At 35.6% G+C, this 13,360-nt stretch overlaps 1 protein-coding gene across 6 annotated transcripts in view; it reads left to right on the forward strand.

Annotated features, from left to right (window-relative positions):
• Window positions 1-13,360, forward strand: part of PIK3R4 (phosphoinositide-3-kinase regulatory subunit 4) — a 201,913-nt gene that overhangs the window by 134,087 nt on the left and 54,466 nt on the right. For all 6 annotated transcript variants that reach the window (XM_042954473.1, XM_042954474.1, XM_042954476.1 and 3 more), the window contains 4 exons: window positions 3,421-3,554; window positions 5,823-6,405; window positions 9,260-9,394; window positions 10,976-11,197. In XM_042954473.1, the coding sequence (XP_042810407.1) occupies window positions 3,421-3,554; window positions 5,823-6,405; window positions 9,260-9,394; window positions 10,976-11,197 (1,074 nt within the window). The remainder of the gene's footprint in view (window positions 1-3,420; window positions 3,555-5,822; window positions 6,406-9,259; window positions 9,395-10,975; window positions 11,198-13,360) is intronic.

Raw genomic sequence — 13,360 nt, forward strand, 5'->3', positions numbered from 1 at the left:
GTAGTATACTATATATGTGATGATGCATCTCACAGTATCACATCAAGGGGCAAATGGTGTTTGTTGGTGATGTTAATTTTGATCACCTGGTCAAGGTCTTGCCTGATTTTCCCCTCTATTGCTACTTTCTGTTTTTTTTGTTTTTTGTTTTTTTTAGTCCCTTGCAACTAATAAGCAGCCTGTGGGAAGAAACTTTTAAGACCATGCAAATACACTGCCAGTCATCACAACTTCTTGATTTGGCATCTATTGATGATGCTTGCCTGATCCTGTCTTTACTTGACGGTTGCAAATGATGATTTTCCAACTCCAGCACTTCCTTCACATTTACCAGTAGGCTCTCAGCATTCTAACATGCTCAGGTGTCTTCTCTTTCCTTTCCTTTTTTTATTATTGGTATGGACTTGTTAGCATTTTGGGGGGGATTTTTGTGTCTGTATTCATTGGAAATAGTGGTCTATAGTGTTCTTTTCTTGTGATGTCTTTGGTTTGGTACCAGGGTAATTCTGTATTGAGAAGTGTTCCCTCTTCTCCTGTTTTTGGGGGGACAATTTGTCAAGAATGGGTAAGAATTTTAATATTTGACAGACCGTGAAGCCTCTTTTAAGGCATCTTGTCTGAGGCTTTTCTTTTGTGGAAAGTTTATTATTAATTCAATTTCTTGACTGGAAGGTCTATTCAGATTTTCTGTTTCTTTTTGAGTCAGCTTTGATAATCTGTATCTTTCCAGGAATCTGTCCATTTAATTTAGGTTATCTAATTTGTTGGCATATAGTTGTTCAAAATATAGTTCTTTTTCATTTCTGTAAGGTTGGTAGTATGTTTCCCCCCCCTTTTTTTTTGCCTGATTTTAGTAGTTTGAGATATTAGTCTTCTTTGTAAGAGTTTGTCAATTTTGTTGAGCTTTTCAAAGCACCAACCTTTGACTTTGTTGGTGTTCTCCATTGTTTTTTATTCTCTGTTTCACAAATTTCTGTGCCAAAGTATTTATTATTCCTTTCCTTCTGTTTGCTTTGGTTAGTTTAATTTTCTTGTTTCTTAAGGTTAGGTTATTGTTTTGCTGTCTTTTTTACCATAGGTGTTTATAGCTGCATATTTCCTCTAAATACTGTTTTATTGCATCCTTTATGGTTTTTTTTTTTTTTTTTTTTTTTGAATTTAAGTTAGTTAACATACAGTGTAGTCTTGGCTTCAGGAGTAGAACCCAGTGATTCATCTCTTACATATGATACCTGGTGCTCATCTCAAAAAATGCCCTCCTTAATGCCCATCACCCATTTAGCCCATCCCCCCACCCACCTCCCCTCCAGCAACCTTCAATTTGTTCTCTGTATTTAAGAGTCTCTTATGGTTTGCCTCCCTCTGTTTTTATCTTATTTTACCTTCCCTTCCTCTATGTTCATCTGTTGTTTCTCAAATTCCACATGAGTGAAATCATATGACACCTGTCTTTCTCTGACTGGTTTATTTTGCTTAGTATAATACTCTGTAGTTCCATCCACGTTGTGCAAATGGCAAGATTTCATTCTTTTTGATCAAGTAGTATTCCATTGGGTGTGTGTGTGTGTGTGTGTATAAATATACACACCACATCTTCTTTATCCAGTGGACATTTGGGTTCTGTCCATATTTGGCTATTGTTGATAGCACTGCTATAAACTTTGGGGTGCATGTGCCTCTTTGAATCAGCATTTTTTAATCTTTTGGGTAAATATCTAGTAATTCAATTGTAATTAATTAAAAAATTAATGTTTTTAACTTTTTTGAGGAACCTCCATACTGTTTTCCAGAGTGGCTGCACCAGTTTGCATTCCTACCAGCAGTGCAAAAGAGTTCCCCTTTCTCCGCATCCTCACCAACATCTGTTCTTTACTGAGTTGTTAATTTCATTCTATATGTTTATGTTGTGTTTTCATTTTCATTAATCCAAAGTATTTTTCTAATTTCCCTTTGATTCATTGGTTATTTAGGAATGTGTTAATTTCTACAAAGCTTTGAATTTTTCAAGCTTTCTTCTGTTACTGGTTTTTTATCTCATTCCATTGTCATTTGAAGGACATGATTTGTATGATTTCAGTCCTTTAAAACTTACTGAGGCTTGTTTTATGACCTAGCATATAGTCTAATCTGGACTAGATTAGACACACTTCCATGTGTCCCTGAGAAGAATTTGTATTCTGCTGTTGTGAGATATTCTTTTGATGTCTGTGTTAGATCCCATTGGTTTGTTAGTGTTGGTCTGGTCTTCTATTTTCCTTCTTGCTTATGGTGTTTTTAATAGCTATTTTAAGTCTTTTATTCTGAATCTTGACACTGTACAGGAAAAAATTAGAAATCTATTGAGTGTTTATTATGTATCAGGAACTGTTTTAGTTCCTGGAAATTTTTAAGTGAGCAAAATAGACAAAAATCCCTTCCTCATGGAGTTTACATTCTAGTGGGTATACAGACAATAAAGAAAATAAATAAGTAATATATTTAATTTATCAGTTGGTACTGTGGGGAGAAACAGGGAAAGGGAAAAGGGAACGTGTCAGGCAAGAAGTATGGGGTAGTTTATGTACTGCTAATCTCCTAAATGACATTTGATGAGAGATCTGAAGGAAGAGGAGGTGTAAGCCAGGTGGATTTTTGGGGGAGTAGCATTCCAGGCAGAGGGACCAGCAAATGCAGAGTTTGTGAGCTAAGGTTATTTAAGGATATCTTTCAGGCTCGTGAAATGCAGTCATATGATTCAGTGAAACTGCTTTGTCCTTTTGGGAATATAGATACATTTTTTTTTTTTATTACTTGTTTGAAGATTATGTAAGTGCAAAATGATTGGGTTCTCTTTCTCCCTCTCTAGTCTTGGAGCTGTACTTTGTAGCACTCTTCTCATGTCTGTTCACTAGTTTATTTTATGTCTCTCTTCCTAGAATGAAAGCTTCATGAGGGCAAGGATTTTATCTGTTATATGCACTGCTAGTGTATAGCAGACACTTAATAACTTTTTGTTTGAGGTGAAAAAATGAGTGGTCAGATATGACTTCTCAGTTCCTTCTGAACTTAATGTCTGCAAGTCCATACTTTAAAAAAACATTGTACTCCTTGTGGCTTGTACTCTGTCTCTAAGTATATGTGTGTATAATATACCAACGTATTCATTTTAAATGAGAGAGCTAGGAAGTAATTTTATTTTATTTTTTTTAAGGCCGAGAAAAATTCTGTGGGCTTCTTTTGACTTGAAACTTTTAGAACTGATACCAGGCAGTAGACATTTTCCCTGTCTTACTTGACTATGGTTGTATATTGCATTAAAATTTTTAATTCAGTTTACTTTGAGTTTTGCATTTTGAGTTTTACAAATATTCTGAATTCTTGATCTATATTACAGATATCTTGCATTGCATTTTTAATGGAATTGTATCTGCTGTTTTTCAGGTTGTGTTATAGCTGAGCTTTTTACAGAAGGTGTACCGCTGTTTGATCTTTCTCAACTTCTGGCTTACAGAAATGGACAATTTTTCCCGGAACAAGTACTAAATAAAATTGAAGATCGCAGTATCAGAGAATTGGTAACTATGCAACAAGTATTCTCCATTAAGTTGTAATAGAATTATGTTCTCACTTTTGCATTAGATAGCTCTCTGGAGTTTTATGAATTTGGAGCAAAGCAATAAAGCATAGACTATTATGAATAGCCTATTTTTTTTTTTTTTTAATGTTTCTTTGTTTTTGAGAGTGAGAGAGAACACAAGCGAGGGAAGGGTAGAGAGAGAGAGGGAAACACAGAATCCAAAGCAGGCTCTAGGCTCTGAGCTGTCAGCACAGAGCCCGGTGCGGGGCTCGAACTCACGGACTTTGAGATCATGACCTGAACCAAAGGTGGATGTTTAACCAACTGAGCCACCCAGGCGCCCCTGCCAAACAGCCTATTTTTGTTTGTTAGGGGGAAATGTATAATATTTTTCTCTTTTTTAGGCATAGAGCTCATTTGGCTTTTATTTTATTTTATTTTATTTTATTTTATTTTATTTTATTTTATCTTATCTTATCTTAATTTAATTTTATTTATTTTAAAGTTTATTTATTTATTTTGAGAGAGTCAGAAACAGAGCAAGTGGGGAGAGGCAGAGAGAGAGGGGGAGAGAGGGAATCCCAAGCAGGCTCAATGCTGCCAGCACAGAGCCTGAGGTGGGGCTCGAACTCATGAAACTGTGAGATCATGACCTGAGCCGAAACTGAGTCAGATGCCTAACCGATTGAGCCACCCAGGTGCCCCAGAGCTCACGTGGCTAATTTCATATGTATATAAACACACATAATTTTATACATACACACACGTCTATAGCTCTGCTTTGGATAGATTTGGAAGGAGGTGCCTGGGGGTTAGAGATGTTGTCTAGGATAGAACTTGCTAGTAAGAAATGAAGAAGGCATATATCTAAAATGAAAGAGACAGGAAACATCAACTTGAATATAATGCAGTAGGATAACGCCATTTCATATAGAAGCACCTAGCTTGGTATGCCTCCCTTGACCCTCAAGGCTGTTCTGGAAGGTAAAGCTATAGAATCACTACTTAGTATAGCAGAACAGATAGGACTTCTGTGGGAGATTACATAAACCGTTTATCCACCTTAACTGTTTGAGGGGATCTTTATTACATCAGTACAGTAACTGAGGCTTGTGATGATGACTCTTGGTCATGGAAAGTTCATAGTATATTTAAAATATTCTATAGTAAGGTAGGGGATATAGAATACATTTTAATTTCTCTTACAAATGGCAAGTATGAAAAATAAGATGTTTTAAAGGAAGCCAGTTTAGCTCATTTTCAGTGAAAACTGCTTACGTCACTCATCTGTCATGTTACATTGGCTAAGTGACTTCCTGAATTTGGGCCTGTGTTTTCTTAACTCTGAAAGGAGTGAATTTGGCTAATCTTTAAGGCTTAATCTGAATGTGAAAGGAATTCTGTCAAGTCACTTTTCCTAATATTTATAGTGCATTTGATTCCCTGCAAGTTCAATGCTAGGTTCCTATTTACAAAGAAACAGAAAGCTCAAATAACTAGATATATTTTTATGGTATTTTGAGCATTTAAATAATGCCTGACTATGAGGGTCTAGGAAAAATAAAACTGTGCTCTCTGTATACTGAGAGAAAGTTATTTCTCTAAGACACCAGAAAACATATGATAAGCTCAAGTTAGGTATATCATTTCCCGTGTTTGTAGGATTTAACAGCTTTTTTATATTGCTTGAAAAGTTTGAATCACTTATTCCCTTTTTGACCAGAGTCTAGAGCTACACTGAAACCATATATTCCCTTGGACTTGTGGTATTAAGACTTTAAATCAGAATTCTGATATGTAAATAGATTTTAGTGGTTCTTTTATTCTTTTCAGATTGTGTATAATTTTGTATGTAAAAATATTGTGTATACATTTTTTTTTCTAGAGAAAAACCCATTGTTTTTCTCAGATTCTCAGTGGTATTTCCTGCTCAGAAATGTTTTAAGAATCCTTGAGTTGTGGGCACCAATGTATTACTTCCCTGTCTTAATAAACAGGGAATGCTGAACAGGGTATATCTCCTCTGTGTGTCTGGGCCATCTGTAATACATTACTACATAGTTTCCTGTTGCTTGGTAGGATGGTTGTAGATCATATATTACAGTCAGGTTCTGAAAGTAGTTTGAAAGGCAAAGATGGTGAAGAGCCTGAATTACCTCAGAAATCAAATCCTTTATGTCATGTGTAAGTTGCCCTTGTAGCTGTCATCTGATTTAATCTGCTGTTCTCAAATCTGTTTTTTACTCCTTTTCTCTCCTTGGTGTAGGTAACTCAGATGATTCATCGTGAGCCAGATAAACGTTTAGGGGCAGAAGATTACCTAAAGCAGCAGCGTGGCAATGCCTTTCCTGAAATATTTTACACTTTCCTTCAGCCCTACATGGCCCAGTTTGCCAAGGAAACATTTCTTTCTGCCGATGAGCGCATTCTGGTTATACGGAAGGATTTGGGCAACATTATTCATAATCTCTGTGGACATGATCTGCCGGAAAAAGCAGAAGGAGAGCCTAAGGAAAATGGGCTGGTTATCTTGGTGTCTGTTATAACATCCTGTCTGCAGACCCTTAAATACTGCGATTCCAAACTTGCTGCTTTGGAACTTATTCTCCATTTGGCCCCAAGATTAAGTGTAGAAATTCTTTTGGACCGTATTACTCCATATCTTTTGCATTTTAGCAATGACTCTGTTCCTAGAGTGAGGGCTGAAGCCTTGAGGACATTGACCAAAGTTCTTGCCCTTGTCAAAGAGGTTCCTCGAAATGATGTCAATATCTATCCGGAATATATTCTGCCAGGCATAGCCCACTTAGCCCAAGATGATGCTACTATTGTTAGACTAGCCTATGCTGGTAAGAGTTTATTGTCCAAGAAATAGCCACTCATGTTTTTGAAGTTAGTGACTCTAATACGTCTTATTTCTCTGATTTCTTTGGGAATTCCAAGGGTGCATTGTGGTCCTTGAACTGTTTGTGTACAGTGTAATAATTTTTATAGCTGATCTCTTCCTGGGACTCAACTTTTGTGTGTATTCTTTTTTGATCAGAATTATCAAGTGAAAGTATATAATGCAGAATCTTACGATTTTACTGGGTATACTACATTTAATTTGGAGTAAGACTAATGTTTACAAGTATGTGCTCTGATCTAGTGTCTTTAGGCCTTTATAAAATTTCTCTGAACAGATCTGCTAGTTTGAATATCAGCTTTAGGATACAGGTCTATTGCTGTTGCAAAAGACAAATTTTGCTGGATAATTTGATGTTGAAAGAACTTAGCCTGTTACTGAATTTTAAGGTCCTTTACTATAGTGCTTAATTAAGGGTGTGACTTCTTTGTGATGAGGTTATAACACTCCCACATGGTTGTTTTTTTTTAAATTTTTTGTAATGTTTATTTTATTTTTGAGAGAGAGCATGGCGGGGGAGGGATAGAGAGAGGGAGACACAGAATTTGAAGCAGGTCCCAGGCTCTGAGCTGTCAGCACAGAGCCCAGTGCAGGGCTTGAACTCACTGCGAGATCATGACCTGAGCCAAAGTCTGATGCTCAACCGACTGAGCCACCTAGGCGCCCCACACACCCACCTGTTTTACTTGTAATTCTTACTCATAAAATCAAGTGATACAGATTGATGTCTTTAGCTCCCCAGATTAATTTTGCATACTTTTTTTTTGAGTGGAATATGTCTCTGAAACATTAACATAATTTGTAGTTTATTTCTAATATCTGCTGGAAATCAGGGATTCTGTTTTGGTCTTTGTAAATAGTACATAATATGTGGTGATGATACTGTTACTTTTTTTGAAAGATACTAGGTTTATTAATTGTAGTCTTAGCCTGTCATTATCTTAATGGAAGATATGAAAAATGGTCTTTGGACTCTGGCCTTATCTCTAGGCACATCCACAAAGTGATTGGTGTTTGTTGAGTTTTTTTTTCCTATACGTATATTTTTATTTATATTTATCCATTGCCTATTATTTATGGTTTCTGGTTTCCATAGCTGTATGGGTATACATGTCAGGCCTAAAAAAATGCAGAATTTCTTTAATATACATATATTTTAGTTTATCATTTGTAACAAAGCGTATTTATAATTCATTTTGCAAATATAAATAATTGAACTAGATAGAATTAAATAAAAATGTATAAGTTTTAAAAACAAGTTATATCTTTCTTTAGCATTTTGTGACCTACTGTTGGTCTTAGTTTGTTCTCAGTTGTGTTAAATAGTTAAGGTTCTGATGTGTAGGTGCTATATTAACATAGTGACAGTCAGTTACTAATAGTGATAGCATAAAAATAATAGTTACTATTTACTAAAAACCCTGTGTGTCAGAGCATCTACTGCTCAAGGTTGCAAGGATTGGTTGCAAGAGATATATAGATTTTAAGGTAGAGTCCAGATTCTAAGATACATGGGTTTTAAGAGTCTAAGATTTATATATCTCTTGCAACTAACCCTTGCAACCACCTTGAACAATAGATGTTATATTACTTTCATTTTACAAGTGAGGAAATTGGGAATGGAAGAGGCTAAATAATATGACCTAAATGTATCTGGCCTCATTCCTTCTCAGTTCTCAGAGCTGCTGGTCTGTACCTTGATTGTGAAGCAGCTCTGCTTTTCTTTGGTCTTCTGGTTCTTTATAGTGGGAGTCCATGGTAACCCAGGGTCAGTGCTGGTACCTTGCAGTGTTCCTTCATCATGGCTTAGTACATGATAAAATTGCCTTTTTTTTTTTTTTTTTTTCCAGTAGAGCCAGAAATCTATTTGAACTTGAATGGGCAAATATAATTAAACCACACATGTCAGTAATTATAAAATTTTTAAATAAATTTTTGAATTTCTTTCACAGTATTCTTTTAAAATTCAGAAGTGGTATAGATTTGTATTTTGTGTGAACTTTGAAGTGTGTTGTGTCTTAGATGGGGAAATAGGCATAGATATACTAAGGTTTTAGAAGTGCCTAGGAAAGTAAGAGACTTTTCCTAATAAAGATACATTTATTAAAGTGGGGACATTTCATCTAGGATTTTGACATTTTATCAGAGGATGACCCAGATTCTCCCATCTTTAGGGTAATGGCCCAGATTCTCCTATCTTTAGGCATTGCACGGTATTCACATCTTGGGTATTTAGAGGTAAATTTTTGTTCTATTCAGAACAATGTTTAACCTGGTGGGGGTGGGGAGCGGGACTCTAAGATGAGGGTGATCACTGCATTTGACACACTTACAATGTCAACTCTTGTGAGATGCACCTTGCTTGTAGTAATGTTAAAAATTAAGGAAGAATTGAATAAGATAGTTAAGCTTTATGTTCAGTGGCATTTACTGCTAAGAAAGAAGAGAGTGCAGTTGTTGGTTGGTGTGATCATATGTTAAGCACAGAAATGGGGGCACCTGGGTGGTGGCTCATTCGGTTAAACATCTGACTCTTGATCTCAGCTCAGGTCTTGATCTCAGGGTTGTGAGTTCAAGCCCTGTGTTGGGCTCTACGCTGGGCCTGGAGCCTACTTAAAAAAAAAAAAAAAAAAAAAAAAGGCACAAAATTGGAAGAGGAAGAAGGATGGGGGCACAGGCATAAATAAAAAATGGAAGGGAGAGGAGTTTTATGATTTTTACTTATATCAAGACAGGAAGGAAAAGTTAAACATTATAAGGATTTGAGATTATAATAATAAATTTCTCTCTTAATGTAGAAAACATAGCTCTGCTGGCAGAAACAGCTTTGAGATTCCTGGAATTAGTACAGTTAAAAAATCTCAATATGGAAAATGACCCGAATAGTGAAGAAATAGATGAAGTTACACATCCCAATGGAAATTATGACACAGGTAGTATGACTTTCTTTTCCAGACTTCTTATTTATAATGAATTACTAATGTGGAGTTGTAAGAAACTATCATAATTTTCATGTAAGGTGAAAGAATACCATACATGTAGGTGGCAAAGATCCCTGGTGTCTGATTGTCCTATTCTCATACACTGTTATCTAACCAGAAAATGATCAGTTTGTTGTTTTTCAGCTACAATTGATTTGTGTCAATGGTAAAACTAGCCGAATCGTATAATTCTTAAAAGATGAAAGAAAAACATTGAAAACATCATAGCTAAAGAATTTAAACCTTTTCTCTGTATGTTAGCATACCTTGAGTATTCTCAAATCATGAACTGTGTTTATGTGTTTATGTCATACTATCTCTGATTTGTGTATCAAAACCCACATCTTTTACTTTAAATGAACAGATGTGATGGTAAACTCTTTGAGGTCAAAGTTCGTCTTAAGTTCTTTATATACATACAGCTTTTAGCAGGCTTTTAGTTAATGTTTATTGAGTTAAAGATTTAGAAGTAAAATAATACACTTAGTTCTAGTATGTTTCTGGTTCACAAAAGCTAGAGAAATCGAGTTTTGAGGTTTTTATGCTATAGATGATGGTAATGGCTCTGTTGCTTGTTAGAATGGCGTCATTTTTAGACAGCATATATTATCTGCAGTTGAAGGCAATGGAATAATTTTGAACTTACAGAAGGTGTATCAGAAAGGAAATCTCCACTTTTTTCATGGAATTACTTAGAAAATAATACTGTCCTACATTCTATAACCCTGTAATTGGGCCTTTATAGATAAGGGAGTTAGGTGTTAAACCTTTTTGGGAGTTAATCTAAAGTTTGTCTTAATGTGAACATAGTATTTTGCATATCAGACCACCACATCCCTTAGCTGCACCAGGAGTGGCCTCTATCCTCATTCATTTAGCTAAGGGATAATTGTTAAACTATAAGCTCTACATCAGGAAATTGTGTATCAGGCAATTGTGTGCTTGCTCTAAACACTAGAAATACACAGTGGTGAATAAGACAGAAAAGATCCTCTTGTTGAGCTTACATTTTAGAAGAAAAGGAAAAGGGGGAGGGTGAGTTGGAGAAGAAGGTGGTGGCCAGATCATGTAAAGCCTTGGCAGGATTTGCAGTGTATTTTCTGCTTTCTAAAATAAATAAACTGACCTTAAAAATGCTTCTAAAAGTATTAATTTGTACCATCAGATTATATCCTTAACCAGTCTGGTATTTGGAAGTCCTTGGTTAAGTTAACTTTATTGGTGGCAGTATGATCTTTTTCATGCTTTCCCATAGTTTTCTCCTTGAGCCTTAAAAATAGGCATGTTTCATTAGTGAGATGGTAACCGTGCTTGTGGCATCTGCTTATCAGATGTTGTTCTTCAGTTTATATTTCGGTTTCCCATCTATCCTTCAGAGCTTTGAATAGTGGAAACATATAGTGATTATAGACTTTTTATGGTGGCTTCTGTTAATCGTTCTGTTTCTCCAAGGAGTAAGAAAGAAGACTAGGTCTGTATCTTGGGGGAAAAAAATGAATCCTATCTTTACTTTTTTTTTTTTTTTTTTTTTAGAGCTGCAAGCCTTACATGAAATGGTCCAGCAGAAAGTTGTCACTTTGCTAAGTGACCCTGAAAATATTGTGAAACAAACCTTAATGGAAAATGGAATAACACGGCTGTGCGTATTCTTTGGACGTCAGAAAGCCAATGATGTTTTATTGTCGCACATGATCACTTTCCTAAATGATAAGAATGATTGGCATCTGCGTGGAGCTTTTTTTGATAGCATAGTTGGTATGTTTTTCCATTTGTTTTAAAATACATCTTTAAGATTTTGAATTATTCTCTCAAACAGTACTTCCATGAGGTCTGAGAGATAGGTGACAATACTACCAAATTTCATTAATAATGAGATGAGCTCCTAGTGTGTCTGTCTTTATGCTGCTTTTGGATAATGAAAGTCTTAGCCGATCAAGGGATTGGTTAATTGAACTGTGATATGTTCATATGAAGGAATACTATGTGGTTATTAAAAACTGTTTTAAAAGAATATTTGGGTGGCTCAGTCGGTTGAATGTCCCACTTCAACTCAGGTCATGATCTCATGGTTCATGGGTTCGAGCCCTGTATTGGGCTTGCTGATGTCAGCCTGTTGGTGCGGAGCCTGCTTTGGATCATCTGTTCCCCTTCCTCTCCCCCTTCCTCTCTGCCCCTCCCCTGCTTGTATGTATGTTCTCTTTCTCTCTCTCTCTCTCTCTCTCAAAAATAATAATAAATAAAAGAATAATGACTGGGAAAGTACCATTGAAATACTATTAAAGTGACTGAAGTAGGTTCTAGAAGGTAACAATAACAAATCATATGTTTATAAAGAGGTCTGGAATATACTAAGATTTGTATAGTAATTATCTCTGAGGCTGGGATTGTAGGTGAATATTTTCTTTATGTTTTCTGTATTTATCAAGTTTTTTTACAGTAAACGTGCATTAGAAAATAACTGTTGCAATCCGAAAATAAGTTAAGATACAAGTATGATTGAATATCAATTAAAAAAACCAATTTATTTATTTATTTATTTTTAAAAGTTTATTTTTGAGAGAGAGAGAGCAAGCATAAGCGGGGAGGCAGAGGGAGACACAGAATCTAAAGCAGGCTCCAGGCTCTGAGCTGTCAGCACAGAGCCTGACATAGGGTTTGAACTCACAAACCATGAGATCATGACCTGAACCGAAGTCTGATGCTTTGCTGACTGAGCCACCCAGGTGCCCTGAAAGTCAGTTTAATTAGGAAAAAAATTAAAGCTTGCATGCTATGCTTTGTGTAAACTGAAAATGTATGAAAAATTATGTAGTTTTTTTTCACTTTTTTCAAAGTCTACAATTTTTGATTTTTAGATTTATCTGCAGAAGAGAGACATTTTGTATTAGACCTACATGGCTCCAATTACATTTAGATTCAAAGTTAGGAAAAAAAATGGACCTTACTTATGTTGAATAGATTGTCATGTTTGATCCAAGATTTAATATTTTTCTTTTTGAATAATAACTGATCACTTTCTACCCATTTGTACTGACCTTTTCAATTTTATATTTGGTCAGTTATAAAATTGTGTGTGTGTGTGTGTGTGTGTGTGTGTGTGTGTGTGTGTAGTTACATCTGTACCATACGTTGACTATATGCCCTATACTGTACCTTTTATCCCAGTGACTTGTTCATTCATAACTGGAAGCCTGTATCTCCCACTGCCCTTCACCCATTTACCCATTACCCCATCCTACATCGCCTCTAGCAACCATGAGTTTGTTCTCTGTATTTATGGGCCTGTTTCTGCTTCTTATTTGTTTTTTAGTTTGTTTTTTGGATTCCACATATTAGTCAAATCATATGGTATTTGTCTTTCTCTGACTTATTTAGCTTGATACCCTCTAGTCTTCCATGTTGTTGCAAATGACACTATCTCATTCTTTTTTGTGGCTGAGTCATAGTCCATTGTGTGTATGTATGGGTGTGTGTGTGTATATATATATATATATTCTTTTTTGCCTCTCGTTTTTGCCTTATATATATACACACACACACATATATATTTACATGTATATATATATATACACACATATATTTGTACACACACATACATACATACGTACATACACACACACACACACCACCCTTTATCTGTTTATCTATTGACAGACACTTGGGTTGCTTCCATATCTTGGCTGTTGTAAATAATGCTGCAATAAAGACAGGGATGCATATATCTTTTCAAGTTAGTGTTTTTAGTTTCTTTAGGTAACTACCCAGTAGTGGAATTACTGGATCATATAGTATTTCTCTTTTTAACTTTTTAAAAAACCTCTATACTGGGTTCTGCAGTGGCTGCACCAATTTACATTTCCACCAACAGTGCACAAGGATTCCTTTTTTTTCACATCCTTACCAATACTTGTTGTTTTC

The sequence above is a fragment of the Panthera leo genome, chromosome C2 (genome assembly GCF_018350215.1).
Source record: "Panthera leo isolate Ple1 chromosome C2, P.leo_Ple1_pat1.1, whole genome shotgun sequence".
Lineage (NCBI taxonomy): Eukaryota > Metazoa > Chordata > Mammalia > Carnivora > Felidae > Panthera > Panthera leo.